At 41.4% G+C, this 16852-nt stretch overlaps 2 protein-coding genes across 7 annotated transcripts in view; one reads left to right on the top strand and one right to left on the bottom strand.

Annotated features, from left to right (window-relative positions):
• The window catches only part of LOC122715971 (COP9 signalosome complex subunit 2), a 68648-nt gene that overhangs the window by 35728 nt on the left and 16068 nt on the right, over nucleotides 1-16852 (top strand). The window lies entirely within an intron of this gene.
• LOC122715972 (lachesin-like) overlaps nucleotides 10264-16852 on the bottom strand; it is a 312154-nt gene continuing 305565 nt past the window's right edge. For all 6 annotated transcript variants that reach the window (XM_043938612.1, XM_043938611.1, XM_043938615.1 and 3 more), the window contains one exon: nucleotides 10264-10997. In XM_043938612.1, coding sequence (XP_043794547.1) covers nucleotides 10888-10997 — 110 coding nt within the window. In that variant the 3' untranslated portion in view covers nucleotides 10264-10887. The remainder of the gene's footprint in view (nucleotides 10998-16852) is intronic.

The raw sequence follows: 16852 nt of genomic DNA, 5'->3' as shown, positions 1-16852 counted from the left end.
ATCGAACGATCGAGGATTGGTTTTGCGGCGAGCAATTGGCGGAATTGCCTATAAGATACGAGACTTACGACGACATAATTAAATTATTGTTTTTAAACCTCCTTAGGACTAGAGCTTTCCCGTTTCTCTCTCTTTCTCTCATGCACATGTACACGAAATCTCTTAACTCATCTTAACAACAATCGCTATAGTATATCAAGTAAAAAAAAAAAAGAAAAAAGAAAAAAAAGAAAAAGCACACCGATTTCTCTCTTTCTCTCTCTCTCTCTCTCTCTCTCTCTCTTTCTATCTTGCTCTTCGATGATCGTACGACAATAATCTGTCATACAATGGCAGTAAAGTCTGGTATATAAATGGCAGTAATCTAGATTGCAGGATTTCTTTACGAGTCTAATTTTACGAGTCTCTCGAACATCTAAAGTAACACAACTCGTAGAAAAGAAAAGTCGAACGCGTTTACGTTTCCTCCTATCTTTTTTGATTATTAAATTAAAATCTACTACTGGATAAAGACGCAATTGGTCGAAAAAGGAAAAGAGAAAAAACAAGACGTACGTCGTTAAAAACGCAAACGCATCTTTTATGATACACAGAAAGAAGACAAAGAGTTAAGTTTGGCGAGAGACGTATTCGCGAATAATCCTTCTATGCTCGACTACAGGGTGATGGGAATCAGCAGGCCATTCATTATTCAAATAGCCGGCTAACACATAGCCGGATATCCGTTCTATTCTATCATCCTCTCTCTTGCCGAACTTTCGGTATCGAACTGAGGTATCAAACCTCGGTTCGCTTGTTATTGCAGGAAACGAGCGTTGATTCTCGATTCGTGTGCACGTATTTATATGTTTGTTACGCGTATGCATGTATGTGTGAGTCACGTATTTTGGCACTTCTTATGTGATCGATTTATTTATTTATTTATTTATTTATTTATTTATCTATTTACAGAGATTCGCGCGTCAAACTCGTATCGAGAACCGCTTTTAAAACGGAGGGATATCGATACGAACGAATTCACGCTCTTTCAGACGTATTTATAATGTTTATACAATGAATCCGGAACTGAAATTTATACACTGAGCTATTTACAATTCCCTTACAGCTTACGAGCACCCATGGACGAGAGAAACGACGAAAAGAAGGGGGAGCGGGTATATTCTTGAATATTTTTTTTTGCATATTCGTTCGTTTCCCTCTTCCAACGGATAGAATATCGGGGACTTCCGGTCTGATATAATTATAATTTGTTGTAAACCTTCATTCGTCCCCCGTTGAGCACCGAAAGTACTTACTTACCTCGAAGTCGCGATCCTTACGTAAAACATTCGATACGATATAATGATACATTAAAGTATAAGCAATAATACTTTCAACTTGTTTCACAATTTGACTATCGGTGGGTGGATCGGTGTCGAGATCGGTGTGCCGATCTTTTGGGGAGAGCCGTGTGTCGAACAGAAGAGACGAGGGTTAGAAAGAATTTCGAAAGCGAATATACTCAAAATCAGATGGGCGAAATTTGAAATTATCGTTGTTCGTTGATGGCATGCAACTTACTTTTCTACTCTTTCATTAATTATAGTCGAATATTCTAAGTTTCGTTAATCCTCTTCCCCTCGATCCAAGGAAAAAGTTTTCCATTATTCGATACCTCTCTTATTGAAAACGAGTAAATTTGATTGAATCAGATCCGATTCTAGATTCTAGATTCTCTAAAAAAGCTAATATACAGGAATTTCTAACTTTGTAACTGTCAAAAGTTGAATATTTCGATACATCTCGAGATGTTAAAATTACAAAAGAAAACAATTTGTGAAAGCGAAGCATTCGAATCTTTGGAAGGAAATTTCCGAAGCGACAGCTTAACCGCTGTCTTTTATCCGGGAATTGATAAAACGAGGACGTCCCGTGGAATTCCCCCGCAACTTTAACTGCGAAAGGGGAACGACGTTAAGAGATTTGGACGCCTTAACGACCGAACGATCGCTTCTCGTGTCTCGGCCTGTTCGTCGAACGGTAACTGGGGCCCCGGGCGAACCGAGAAACACCGGTGAACTCGAAACATTGGACGATCCGAAAGTCGGTCGATGCGAATCTGAAAGCTCCCCGAAAGCTCCCAGGGATCAGCGTGTCTGATACGGCCGTGAAATAAATTCGCCAAGTTGGTGGAAAAGTTGGCCCGTGTCGATGAAGTTTCGCCCCCGTAAGTCCCGATCTTTCCACGGGGATGGCGCGCTGCGTGNCCCCCCCCCCCTCCTTAAATCGACAGGAAGACAAAGCGGCCACCGCCTCTCTTGTTTAAATCAAACTTTCCGATTAGGAGAGCGGCCCCGGAGGAACTTAAACGTGGATACTCGTGCATCTCAAAGGATTTCTATCATCGTGATACAACGGACTTTGATAAACGACTGGATCTCTGGAGGGTAAACGTAACGATACGATAAACTGGATTTCGCCGATAAACAAAGGGATGGAAGATGGTTACAGATGGAAGATAGATCGCGAGGGAAAATGAGGGTTGAGATTGACACGAATTTTATTCGTAACCAAATGGAAATGGAACACACAAAATTTTAGAAAGCTTGTAAATTTTAATTAATAATTTCAAACTATTACTTATCTCTCCTCTCTTTCTCTAAATATTTTTTCGCCCACTAGAAAAATTTAAACCTTGATCGGTAAACGGGAAAGATACGAACTTCGACCTGCTCGTAATTAAATGGGGCTAACTCCTCTACGGTAATTTAAAAAAAAAACCGAACGCGATATTCAATATAAACGAGAGACTGCATTGTGGCGGCGTATTCTACGTAACGAGATTTATCGCGTTATTTCTCGTTCACTCGTGTAGAAGGCAATAGAAGGGGGGATAGCTAGTTTTGTCGTTCAGCAATCTGGCAATTATGAGGCGGCAAGGGTCGGGCCTGTAAAAGTGTCGGCCCGTGGGTGGCCGACCTCGGTGCATCGTAACTCAGGACAATAGGTGTTCCTGTACAGGGTGGCCGGGTAGAGGTGGTAAATCGGAGGTCGGACAATGTTTGGCGAGGTACGTGGTGCGGCCACCGCGATAACCGGCAATACTTTTACGCCCGTCACCCTATTATGAATGGGCCGTGTTAAACGAGGCGGGAAAAGCTCGCAAGTACATCGCAAAGTGATGATACAGACTGTGTATAACAGGATCTCTCCACCCACATCGCGCCCTCTCTACTCCCTTTCACCCTTATCCACCCCTCCCTCCTTCTCCCTCCTTTCCACTTAGACACTTTCTCTCTCTCTCTCTCTCTCTCTCTCTCTCTCTCTCTCTCTCTCTCTCTCTCTCCCCTTCGTTCCCTTCACGATTCTGACGGGACCCCGGTGATTCTCGGCGCAACGAGCAAACTTTTATGACGCCTGATACAGTTGCACCTCGTGTGCAAAAAAAAAAAAAAAAAAAAGGAGCGATAAGAATCGACGAGGGTGAGTTTCGAAGCGCGTGTCTCGTTTAAATATTCTCGTATCTCCGTTCTTCCACTTCCCAGCAACGACTTTGCCACAATTTTTCGCGAGATTCTGATTTGTTTAACAATCGTATATAAATTTCACCCGGTTATTTTGTCCCGGGAAATTTTTTCTTTTTTTTTTTTTTTTTTCACTTTATTTTTTACGCGATTGGAGGTAATTGTAATCAAGATATTTCTCCTCTCTGCTTCTCTCCCCTTTAATCTCCGATATATCCTGTTTTTCCGGTAAATATATGAAAATAACGAAATACGGACAATGGCCTCGTTTTTTTTTTTTTTTTTTTTTTTTTTGTTTCAATATATATACGTATACGTATATATGTATAACAGCGGTTAGTTTTATTGGTTTCGCCGGCTGCCTGGTGATTAAAACTCCGAGTGGATTTTAAAGATATTTCCCGAGCAAGGTTTTTCCATATTAATCCCGCTAAAAAATTTCCCCGATCGTCTGGTCCCTGGTTAAAAATAAATAATGCAAATTCGACGAATTCGACCGAACTTTATTCCTTCAAACGCGTATCATACGCGTCTATGATTAAATTTCTTCGCGACACGAGAATGCATTTTCGATCGATCGATCGTTCGATGACGCGTATGAAAAAAAAAAAAAAAAAAAAAATAAAGAAAAAAAGAAAGAAAGAAAAAGATTCGATGGAAACTCATTCGAAAGAAACGAGAGCAACAGATTGGGCGAGTTTTCGCGAACGAGACAATACTTTCGCCGCGGTGAATTCTGCCACGAATGGGGCGTGTTAAACCGGACGAGAAAAGCTCGTGGACCGTAACACAGATTATGTATAACAGGATCCGTTTCTAACCGTCCCATGCCATCATTCCATTTCTAACCTCTAATTTCGTACAATATTATACATATATATATATATATATATATACATATACAAGAAGCTCTTGTCCGATTCCAGTCTGTTACATTTCTCAGAAGTATTATTATGCTGATTCGTGGCACAACCACGAAAATCACTATCATGCAAATACGTTCACGGTGGCCGAGCAATTTAAATCGATCCTCTTGTTTCTCAGCTCCGGTTCTCGATCATCGTCCAACAATCTCTCACGGAATTCTCCTCTCCTGTTTTCGCGATGAGATCTCGAACAAAACGCGTAAATCTTTGCAATTGAGAGAAAAAAATGTCACGAATTTTGTGCTTTTGTTTTTATCCGAAGCCTCGGCCATTTTTGTTGAGTTTACAGGGAGTGAAACTTTCCTCTTCTTCTTTGGGAATAACGCGGTGGAAAGAAATTTCTCCCGCGTAAAAATAATAAATACCTTAAACTTTGGGCTCCGTATGGAGAGGATATGATAGAAATTCTTTGCGTAAACTTTTGATTATTATTCGCTCGATCGGTATCTCGATCCTCCCTCGAATTTTCGAACTTTTGCCTCTCGAAGGATTTCTCTTTCACGTGCGATTCCATTTATCGAATCGTTGCTATTTTTTTTATAGCCAAATATGCCAATTTGAATTAGTCGGAAAGTTGTATAGGGAGGAATGAAACGTTGTTATTAATTTGTAATGGGGAAGAAGATCGTGGATATATTTTACAAATTTCACGAGAATTAGCGAGAACGTTTGAGATTTAAAACGGGAATAAAATTTGCCCGATTCTGTCTCGGTTATTGCATTAATACGAGTAATATATATTTTGTTTTTTCACGAGAACGGCGATATAAAATATTACACCGGGAATGTTGTCTGCGCGAATTTATAAGATGAAATATAATTGTCGGTCGTAGTGATAAATTTCGTCAAGCGTCTGATACATGCTCGATTCATACTACTTGACGTGTTAAATATTCGAGAGCCGAATAAATTTCTCGACTTTGACGGTAACAAAATAAACAGCCCGAAATAAATACAAGTATTCGAGATTTATTCGATCTAATAATTATTTGAAAAGAAAAAAACAAAAATAATAAACTTTCTAAAAAAGATATAAAAATATAATATAAAAAAAAAAAATAAAAAATGTCTCGAGCTAAAAGGTAATTTGAAATCCATCGAATTGTAAAAAGTTTCTCGTAACGATCGTTTCGTATGTAATACTTTCGCGTCAAATGAAATCGCGAAAACATTAAATTTTAATCTAGCTCGAACGATATAAACAGGGAATACATTAAATACAAGCCGTTCGTTCGTTCTCTTTTCTGTAATTCACCATAGCGAAAAGCGGGATCGAGACCATTAGTCTGCACGGTCCCATTGTTGCCCGCACTGTCGTAATTTTCTGCTTATTAATCGAAACTCGTGTCACGGTAAACGCGCTTGATGTCCCCTTCTCCCGAACGCGTTACATTCACCGAAGATAATACTCCATCATACATCATCGCGTCAAAAAACAATTTTGGTTCATTTTGAAATATCTCGTGAAATACGTACTCGTACATATTTCCAACAATTTCTGACGAAATTGTTATCACGTTCAAGGAACGACGTTATCCGCGACATTATCCTGCGCTAAACAATGAAAAATTTAACGACGGCTCGACGATAATCGACATGTAATCGGGGGTGGGGGATAAGGAAAATAATAGCGGGGGATAAGAAGATACGGAATGGCTTAACCGTGGCTCGGATCTAGGTTAACTTTGGGTTATCATCTACTTAAGGAGTAATTTGCATAACCTCGATTCTTCGTCTGGTCGAGGAGGCTTGCCTCCTCGCAAGAGCAAACTAGAGTCAACTTAAATCAACCTTAACACACACCCGACGCCGTTTTAAACAATCTCCCAATGTTCCTTCTTTGCCATGTAAATTTTCCAATCTTTCCAGGGTTTAAGGGAAAAGTAGGGTAATATCGTCTTTTCTAACGTTCCACTCTTAAACGATTACCTTTTTTCTTTTTTTTTTTTTACCGTATTTCATATTTTATCGGAACAATAACATTTCGAATTATAAAAAAGAAATTTAATAAAACTAATAAAATCCCATATAAATATATATATATATACATACGATTCATCCAAATGCCTATTCAATTTTCACCTAATTCAACAAAGCTGATTATTACACAGTGGTATGTGCATTAACCATTCACCACTATTTCCTTTTATTTTCCAGTTTCCCTTTAAACGACACACCAGCGAAACGTGTTAAGAGAGAAATGTCGTTTCGTTCCTTCAATTTCTTCGTTCGTTTTCTTCAATTCAAAGAAACGTCCAAAAGAAGAAATCCGATTCCTTTTTGATATCGTCGAGCAGGAAACAGGAAATCGAAACTAGAACGTGTATTAATCCCTCGTAACGAGAAGAGAGAGAAAGAGAGAGAAAGAGAGAGAAAGACACACAGAGAGAGGAACGAATAAAATTCACGTCGCTCGTGCTCCTATCCTATACGCATCTAAATAGGGAGGCGTGTATTCTATCGGCGCGTGCACGGGCCGCGGACACGGGGAATACACCCGTGGCGTGTAACGACGTCACCGAGCAGTATCTCTGTTACGCCTGGCTTCCCGTCCACTGTACCCGCTCACGCATCGCTTAACATAATCCCCCATCCGACCAGCGCTACATAGATTACGAAATGATACCTCTGAAACGCGTACAATTATATTGGCGTGAGATATTTCGCCCGTGCGCGTTGTTTCGTGGCTCGAATCCGAATTGTCTCGTCTCACGCGGGCATACACGCGCACACATTGTGTCGTCGACGATCTCCCGCGACGTGGCGCGGATAAATGGCGAGAACCTGAACCAAGTTGTTGTTGTTGTTGTTGTAAATTTTTTTAAAAAGAGACGCTCGACGTCGCGGCGGATATTTTGCGATTATTTATTTCCATCGTGAATAGAGATATCTTGATTAAATCGTTGGAGGTAGCGGCAATTACGGGAGGAGGATTGTAGGAGGAATTATAACGTAACCGGTTTCGGCTGGTTTCGTGGTCCGAATTCGAATGAAGTTTATCGTTCGACCGCGTGGCGCCTCGTTGGCGACGCTCGCTCCCTCCCTGTCCCAAGATAAATCTAAAACGCCGCGCTAATTCGCGATTTCATTTAAATGCTAATCCCAAAATAGAGACAGAGTGGTTTCTCGATGCACGTAATCCTGGGATTGGAGATCCCGAGGAATCTCGTCGAATCTCTTGGAGTCTTTCGTACGTTTTACGAATCTCTCTCTCTCTCTCTTTCTATCTCGTTCTCGTACGTTGAACGAGGAATCACGTTCCTAGTATTTTTCCCTTTCGTTTTTCAAAATGCCCATGTTTTCGAAGAAATCTTTATTCGAGGGAAGATGCCGCCTGTATCGACGAAGAAGAAGTTTTCAATTTCGAATCGAGGCAACTTTCCAGTTACGAGACTTTCCGGTCGGAATGATATCGAAGCCCTTTTCGCGCGATCGAAACTTTTCATACTGGCTTCCCTGATCGGGTGACCGACCAACGGAATTATCCAGACATACAAATGGTTTCCAACGATTCTGTTGGAATTTTATTACGCCGTTGACCAACGGTGAAGCGTCGTCAACTCTCGTCGTTAGTTTATTTCCAGTTAGTTTTCGTTACAGCGATAGCAATTTCGCAAACCGATGATATAAGAATTATAGAAATTCGGTCGATTTTACATATTTGTTAACGTAAAAGCGAACGAACGAGGACGTGAACGATTGGAACGCGTTCGTCTCGATTAAACTCGAGGGATGAAATAAAAGAAGGGGCTTAAGAAGCCGTGATAAAAGTGTCGTAAATTTTCATGAACGAATGCTACAGGGGGTGGTATTTAATTACCGTGGTCCGGGAAATTGAATTACAGATAAAACACGGCCAGTTATTAATATTTGCGCTTCGTTCCGGCTGGATTATGAAACGTTGGCGCGAATTTGAATTTCTCCCGGCCCCATTTCTTCGTGAATCGAATGCTTTTCGATTAACCGTTATACTCGACACGCGGCGGCTGGATTCGTTCATCAGCCGTGCCCGGAATTGGATTCTCCGTATCGTTTGATGTCTTTGTGTCTTCTTTCGATAATTAATTCGAGCAAGAGCTATTTTAATTTACCACCCTCTCACAGGCGATATCCGCGAAACCCAATTACACGTCACGTGCCGATTACACGATCGGTAATGGAAAGTTTCTTAATTACAGGCGAGCGGGATGATTAATACGTTCGCCTGAAAATCATAGTAATTTCGGTCTTTGAGAGGGAGCCGGCCCCGATGGGCGAGTCGGACCCGTTTCACGTAATGTTTTTAGACCGCTACCCTCCCCACTGACACTTTTATCGCGTTAAAATTAGAAAATTCCCTCGTTTCGTTTCAATATATATATATATATCGTTTTCCATTTGCTATACGGATTTCGAGTAAATCGTTCGCACGATTCGAAGAAAGAAAACGTTGAAAATCGGAGTGGAGGGTTGAAAAAAGGAATTTTCAACGCGGCTGAAAAAGAAAAGAAAAAAAAGAACAATTTTTACTTCGCATTAACATTTGCCCGATTTTATTAGATAACGATATCGCGAACGAAAGGAAGGATTGAAAAAAAAAAAATGGAGGAAAGGGAGGGGGGATGGGGCGAAATTTGTAAAAGTTGAAACGTGTCGGGCGGAAAATCAACTGGCCGGCGAGTTTTTTGCCGAGATACGTGAAATTTTTTTTTTGAGAAACTAGGAACGAAATTTTTCGCCGGCCAGCAACGATCCAACCAACCGTTTCGATAATTGGATTCTGGCGACCGTTTTTAAAAATATCGCGAAAACCATCGCGTTGCCGTTTCTGCCTTCAACCTTCTCTTCTCCTCGATTCCGCCATTTTTCACGTTCGAGCATTAATCAAATTCCCTTCTTCCCTCTCCCTTCTTCTCTCTCTCTCCCTCCCTCTCTCTCTCTCTCTCTCTCTCTCTTTCCTTCGAGCGTAATCTCGAACTACTTCCTGCTTCGCGCTCGAGAAGTCTCTGTGCCTCGAGATTTCCCATTCAAACCTCGCGCCCACGCGTTTGGAGGCCAGATACCGTTTTCGAATCGCGCCCTCGATTCTTGTCTTTTCATCGCCTCGATCGTGCGATCCTCCAAATTTATCCGAGTAACTTTTTTCCCGTTTCCGTTTTTATTCGATTAATCGACGTTATTCCGTTACGCGTAGCAGTGAATACGAAGGGGAAGACTGTCGGTGGAGCGTCGAGGAGAATTCAGAATTCGGTCGAGTTATTCTCGGAGGGCGGATTTATCATTTCGAACGGTGGAAGAAGAAAGACGGTCGAGTTTGATTGTTTTCGAAATTTATCGCGGAATATGCGTCCTTTCGACGAAAAGGCCGAGAGATGCTTTCAAAGAATTGGAGCATTTTGTCTTATCTCCGTTTCTTCCCCCGTTTTATACACTTACACTTTTTTTTTTAATCCCAACCTCGTATCTCTCTCTTCAACAAACGCTCAATTAATTCAATAATGGTTTGAAAAGATCTTGATTACGATTTCCTCGTCTCTTATAGATCGAATAGAAGAAGGAACAGTTTTCGTTGGTTGATGAAATTAATCAGCAACCGATGTCGATGTATATATTAAAGCAAACGATATTTCTAACGAATTAATTGAAAGTAGCATGCCATCTGATATCGTCATTGCAAAATATGATCGTATATAATAAAGTGTCTGAATAGCAATTAAGATAAACGTTAAGATAAATATTAACGCAAAGTTCCCTCCTTCCCCCCCCCCCCTAATTGTATCGATTAATTATTTATAGTATCACACAGATGCAACGTCATATTGCTACTGTATAACAACCACCGCGTTCACCGTTCATACGTCATTACTTCTGACAAATAATTTACCAAGATAATTCGCCTCACAATAACTATCCGATGCTAATTAAGCCCGTAATCCGGCAGCCAACCTATAACGTAATTCAATTATTCTAATTAATATTCGATTGCAATTAACAATCCAATTGAAGGTGTACAACCACCTGGCAAATAATTTCGTCTGTTTTCGCTAATGTATCCCATCAACCGTCAATCTAATATCTGGGATATCATAGCCGAATGTACAATTCGTTTTCGCTTCTTCGATGCAACGAAGCAGCATATTTCCTTAAAGCCAATTCGAAAAGAAATGATAAAACAATTCGAACATGTATATATATATATTTCAATCATCTCTTTCGTTTCAAAGAAAATACCCTCTTTCTTTGGATCGACGTAAAGAAAAAAAAAAAAAGAAAAAAAACGAAAGAGGCGTGTTTTTTCCATTATCTTGGACATATCCAATGGAAAATATCGAAGGTATCGTCGTACACGGCTCCCCCTCCCTCCCTCACCCCATAGGGATGCGACGATATCGCAAAGGTCACGACGACGCGACAGGGCGCGAGAGGAAAAACCATGGTGCTGGACGAACATCGGCCACGTTTCCCCTCAGATCCATCCTCTAATTCGCCGTCTGGGGCACGTACGGGGGCATGTAGGGCCCCGTGAGGATATACTGCACCGCAACCACCATCAACTGAGGGGCGCTCCATCTTATGATGTACGCGCTTCCTGAAACAGAAATGCATTTTTCTCGTTTACTCGCAGCCGCCTTGTGCACTCGCATCCGGTACAAGCATCGTGTCTCTATTCTTTCTCGAGATAAAAAAAGGAAGAAGCTAGGGAGATCGGTGTCTGTTCGCTGTGCGTCGTTCTCTTGCGAGGGTTTGTACAAGAGAAAGAGAAAGATGCGTATACACGGATGTGGAAATTTCGAAGCGAATAGGAAGAAGCATGTTGCTATCCGTCGTTGGAATTCGCTTGTTTCTACCGTTATCGAAACGGCCGGTTTCGAGAATTGATTGTATCTCAAGTACGAAGAATTTTATATACGGAATACGATATATATATATAATATAATTTGAATAGAATTTGTTCGCGTTCTTTTTCGTTCGATGCCAAATCCAATTGGAAGGGAGGAGGATTATAATTTTCCGGTTACGCGAATCGCATACCCCCGGATTACGTTTTGTTATTGGCTTATGCCGTAAAATCTGATCATATTAATCAATGAACGCGTAGGCATGCCGCCGCGTGACTGCTCGACGTTCCTAATTTCCAAAGCTTATTATCGTAATTATCAGGTGTCAAAATGTTCGAATTTCGTTCGAACGTTTAAAATTTCGAGTTATTATTATCTCGTCATTGACCACGACTGAGGAAATTTTCCGAGGTCGTACGCGCCTTTTGAAATTCACGATTCGACGAGAGAGAAGGGAAGATACAAAAAGAAAAGGATGATGAAAGATATATCAAAGAAGGTTGAAATATATTTATAGATATTGATATAAGCGTCTCGTAAGAATTCTTACGGTTGGTGTGATAATTCGTACGTAGGAAAATAACGCGTTTGGAAGGAAGTTCTTTAGAGGGGGGAAAAAAATGATATTTATTCGAGCGAATTTTCCTTAAAGCTTCCCCCATCGAGGCAAGTTTCGTGCGTCGCATCGTTCAGAATTTAAATTAACATTTAAGGTAGCACATTTTCGAAATACTTGGCGTGCACCGACATACGTGGTGAACGTTCCGCCGGCGAAAACTTGCCGGGGGGGGGGAAGAAAACTCGTACTCTAAGCAAGGAAAAAGCGAAGAGTCTCGGGCGGAACTTTTAGTCTAAAGTCCCTCGGGTGTTCCTTTCGCGCTATCTCTGATCTAAGCTCGCCGAGGCAACGACCAAGATCTCATTGCTTTTCCAATAAATACACCCTTTCTCGATATATCGGCGGGAGCCGTTCCTTCTATCACGGATGCTGCACCTAAACTCTCTTGTGTTGAAGATGCCGATCTTAAAATAAAATTCTACAACGTTTCCCGCTCGCATTTCCGATGATTTTCTACGAAAATATTCTTTTGAAACGTATCTCTAAGTATTTTTAAAGCATTGTGTAAAGGATGGGTAGGAAATACCCGTTGGGATTTAGAAATACGAGACATCGATCTCGTTTCGATCTATGATTTATACTTAGAGGGATGAAATAATTTAATAAAATTTAAAATAAAAGCGAAACGAAAATTTATTAAGATTGAGAAATGAAAAAACTATATAAGATATGAAAAAATAATACAAAGTCTGAGTAAAAATTTTCTTTCTTCGTACGAATAACAACAAGGTTTAATTCGAAGAGGAAAAAGAGAGGACGAGAAGAATAACTGACACCAGTCGATTTCTTCTCTAATCCCTGACGATCTCGCTCGAAGTATCGCGAAATCAAAGTTACCAAGAGAAGCCCCTGAATCTAACAATCACCTGTCGATCTGACAGCAAATTCTTCGCGCTATCGTTTATACGCGGCGTCAGGTGTGCAGAACATGGGGTGGAAAGCATTTTATCTCTATACATATATATATATATATACACACGGTAGTATTATGTCACTTATCAATTTTTCGACGTTTAATCGAAATATCATTCTTAAATCCCGCCCGTATTCCTCTTCTTAAAAAAACCAGAAATCCAAGCTAGCTTCCAAGATGTAGATGGAATTAAGTGGCAACTTGTGAAACGTATAATTTATCGCGTCTCGACTATTTATCTCCGCTCGAATGTAGCAAATAGAGTTATAAATAATCCGAGGGTAGAATGTAGAGTGGAACGGGGGAGAGGAATATATCGGGTAAATAAACGTCTGGAACGTTGAATTCGTCGAAATTACAAATCGCGGTATCGGTTATCGCGGCCGATGAAAAATTTCAAATTGGATGCCGGTCGAAACGACAAAAGCAGCAGCCTTTCGCTTCGCAAAAAAGTCCTCCCCCTTTCCAATTCTTCCTCCTCGTAAGATTTTTATTTACACCCACCGTTCTGATTTATCGTTGATCACGTTCTCCCCCCGCCTCGCCCCTATTCCACCATCCTCGCAGGCGACGCGAGTCTAGCTGCAAGTTTCGTGTCTGAGAGAGATACACACACACACATATATATATATATATATGTGTGTGTGTGTGTGTGGCTCCGGCTAGAATGGTTGAAAAACAGGTGGACGAAGGAGGGATGGCACACACGAAAAGGGACACGCGCGAGAAGGGAACAAAGAAACGGGGAAAATAGACGAAACGAAAAATCACAAAGAGGCGAAATGAGAAAAGCATTGGGTGCCCGTGGAAATAAAACGGCGAACGGGCGAAGGAAGGGGCGGGACGTGATGTCGCGGGTGGGGAGGATGGAAAGGGTGGAGGAAGGGCGTAAAGAGACGAGGAGACGAGGGTGGTCCACTCCGCTTCTTATCGCGGATCGACGTAACGGATCGTTCGGTATCGCGAATATGTCAACCGTAACCGAGGAATCGGGCATTATATATATATAGTGAAATAAAAAGGGGAAGGATTTGAAATATTCCGCCGGCCATTGGAGCGGAACGCGTAGACGTAGGTATTATTATTGACACTTCGCTTCTGGCCTGGAAGAATTATGTATTTTTCATAGCGTATGTCGGCGGACACGGTCGTTCGCGAATGCAAAGTAACAAGGTTGGCGACGACCGGCCGAAAATGCACCGTGACGACGACGCGGCGACGACGACGACGACGACGACGACGCGACGCCGGCGACGTAAACTCGATGTACCTCGCTCGAGATAGAGAGGCGATGTCGAAAAGTTCTCTCTAAATCGGAAAACGCCACCGTGAATTTTAATGCCGGGCTGCGAGATATCGACAGCCGTCGATACGAGGCCCTCCGTTTCGAGCAGGGCGTGTTTATTACACCGATTATTAACTTCTCCTTTATACAGTTCCCCTAATAACGAAGAACAAAGCGTTTAATCGTGTCTTTGCGCTCGTAATTTTTCACAGTTCGATTTCGTTTCGTGTAACGCTTAGAATTGAAGATTTCGTTTCGTCTATTCGCCTCCAAAAAGAGGGATTTTGAAATTCAAATTCTTTTTCTAAAGTACTTATTCTCCTCAAATTTTATTTTTCTTCACGATACGATTGATCACGATTTTGTACTTTATTAAAGTTGTTCGAATTTCCCCTTTTCAAAAGGGATTTCGTTGGGATATATTTCGTTCCACGATACGACGCAGGGGCGTATTCGATATTGATATTTCATACGCGTTATCCTTGGTTTGGTTTCACAGCGGCGATCGAAGATTCACGGTGGAATTATTCATGGAAAAAAGCAAATTGGCCGCGTGTGGGTTGATGCGATTTCGCGGCGCTTTTTTCGAAGCCGCTGCGAGTTACGTCGCGAAGAATCTCGGTTAATCCGGGCGCATGCCGGTGAATTTTAATGCAACGTCTCGATATCGACAGGTGTCGACGTTGGCGAAGCCGTGAAATTTTTCGATGACGCTCACCGTCCCTGCAGATTTATTATCATCGGCCCCCCCCTATCCCCGTTTCCTTATTCAATCAACATTTGCCAATTTTAAATCAACGAATCTATCCCGACAACCGATTAACCGTTCCTCGTTTTGTCGATACGTCACTCAACTTTCGCGACCGTTATTGTCTCTGAATGTCATTTCAACGCATCTCTGTTATCTTCTTCTTTCCCGATACTTTATCACTTTATCGTGAATCGAAAATTTTTTATCAGTTTTGTTTTCTTATTTATTGACGTATAATCCAACGATGTGACATGATGAAAAAAAAAAAAATAAAAAGATAACATTGAGAAATGACGGAAGATAGAAACTAATACCGTCTGAATGGAAAAACGAAGAAATCGTTCGCCGTTAATAATCTTGCGATAGAACGCGTCTCTCAGTTTTCCTTCCTCTTATTCGAAAGCCCATCCACCCCGCGAATAATAAAATGTTGTCAAAAGGAGCAGTGGGGAGGGGGGGAGGGGAATTGAGGAAAAACTGGATTAGCTCAGTCATCGATTTTCGTAACGCCATCCCCTATCTAGCTTCTCGTTTTTGCGATCCATTAAAACGACGCTCAAACTTCCCTATCGCTAATTTAATCAACGATAAGGGGGAACTTTGGTCGCGTACCGTAACGCCGGTGGCAAACATTTTTATCAGCCGACACCGGTTTGCTTTTTCGCTCTGCCCATTTTCCTTTCCCTCCTCCTCTCACTTTCTTTTTACCTTCCTTAACGAAAACTTACAATCTCGCCGTTTACTTTTTTTCGCCTCTTTCTTTCTTATCTTTTTTCTTATTTTATTATTATTAACACAACGCATCGTTCCACGAAAAAAAAAAAAAAAGAAAAATTCCTTGCTCCCTTCGTCGTAAATTCAACGTCGCTCCTCTTCAAATTTATTAACGATTAGTCTCTTTTCGAGTAGAATAATCTGCGGATCAAACACAAAATGATTCTTTTCTTTTCTTTTCTTTTCTTTTCTTTTCTTTTCTTTTTTTTTCCACGCCAACACATTTAGATAAGCGTTGTCAAGTATCAAAGGAGTGACACGTCCGCCTACCTATCTCGCGCTCACGAAAAATGAGGTGAGAGGTGATTCTTTTTCCTTCCGGCACGTCGAAAGGGAGGGAGAGATGGGAGGAGATGGCGCGATCAGCTTATAGCGATCGTATCGAGGCATAAGCCGACCTGATTTACGATCCGTGCATCCACGCGAAATCTGCGCCGTACATCCACGTTCCAATTTATATTTATTGCAACGCAAACATCGTATCGTGTGCATATTGGACGTCATGGAACGGCCAACGTTTCGGAGAATCAAACGTGACGTTAATGGAAACGGTTGCCAGTCTTTCTTTTCCTTTTCCTTTCCCTTTTCCTCTTCCCTTTTTTTTTTTTTTTTTCTTTTTATTTCACACAGGAAGGGAGGGAGAAGATGGGAGCCGACAGAGCCGTCAGCTTTAAGTGGCAAGACGAGGCCAGTTATAACGTTATAAATCGATGAGGGGGGAGAAATGAGGTCGAAGGGAATAAGAAGGTTATCGAGTTATCGCTTATATATCGGCGTCGGATGGATGGAGAGACAAGGGCGAGGGTGAGGAGAGGATCCACCCTCTCGTAGAGTGCTCCTACACTCGTGGCACGTGCAATTTGCGACGTCTAAAGTTACTTGTAACGTGCCGTTGTTTTAATGGCCGTGGACGCTATCGGAGGCGAGTCAGCAGAATTTTCCGTGCATCATGCGGTTCACGAACTTGGAATAATAATTTCGGGATAAATAAAGGCTGTTGAGGATGAGGAAAAATTGGCCGGTCTGAAGTTTAATCCGTTCAAGAATGGTATACGAGACATCGAAGGCAATAATTTTTTAGTTCAATGTCTCAATCAACCAGTTGATCGCTGAGAAATATCGATGCTTCCATGTTTTTTGTTTTTATCGTTACGAGTAGTTTCGTGGTGAAAAGTTGTTTGATAGATTTTAATTTTTTTTTTTTTTTTTAGAATATAATTTTAATCTAGTGAAAATTACGCGCACATATTGCGCGTACCCCTT

The sequence above is a fragment of the Apis laboriosa genome, unplaced genomic scaffold (genome assembly GCF_014066325.1).
Source record: "Apis laboriosa isolate Shangri-la unplaced genomic scaffold, ASM1406632v1 scaffold40_cov151, whole genome shotgun sequence".
Taxonomy (NCBI): domain Eukaryota; kingdom Metazoa; phylum Arthropoda; class Insecta; order Hymenoptera; family Apidae; genus Apis; species Apis laboriosa.
The sequence above is the reverse complement of the archived record's forward strand: the minus strand, read 5'-3'. Positions and strand labels throughout refer to the sequence as shown.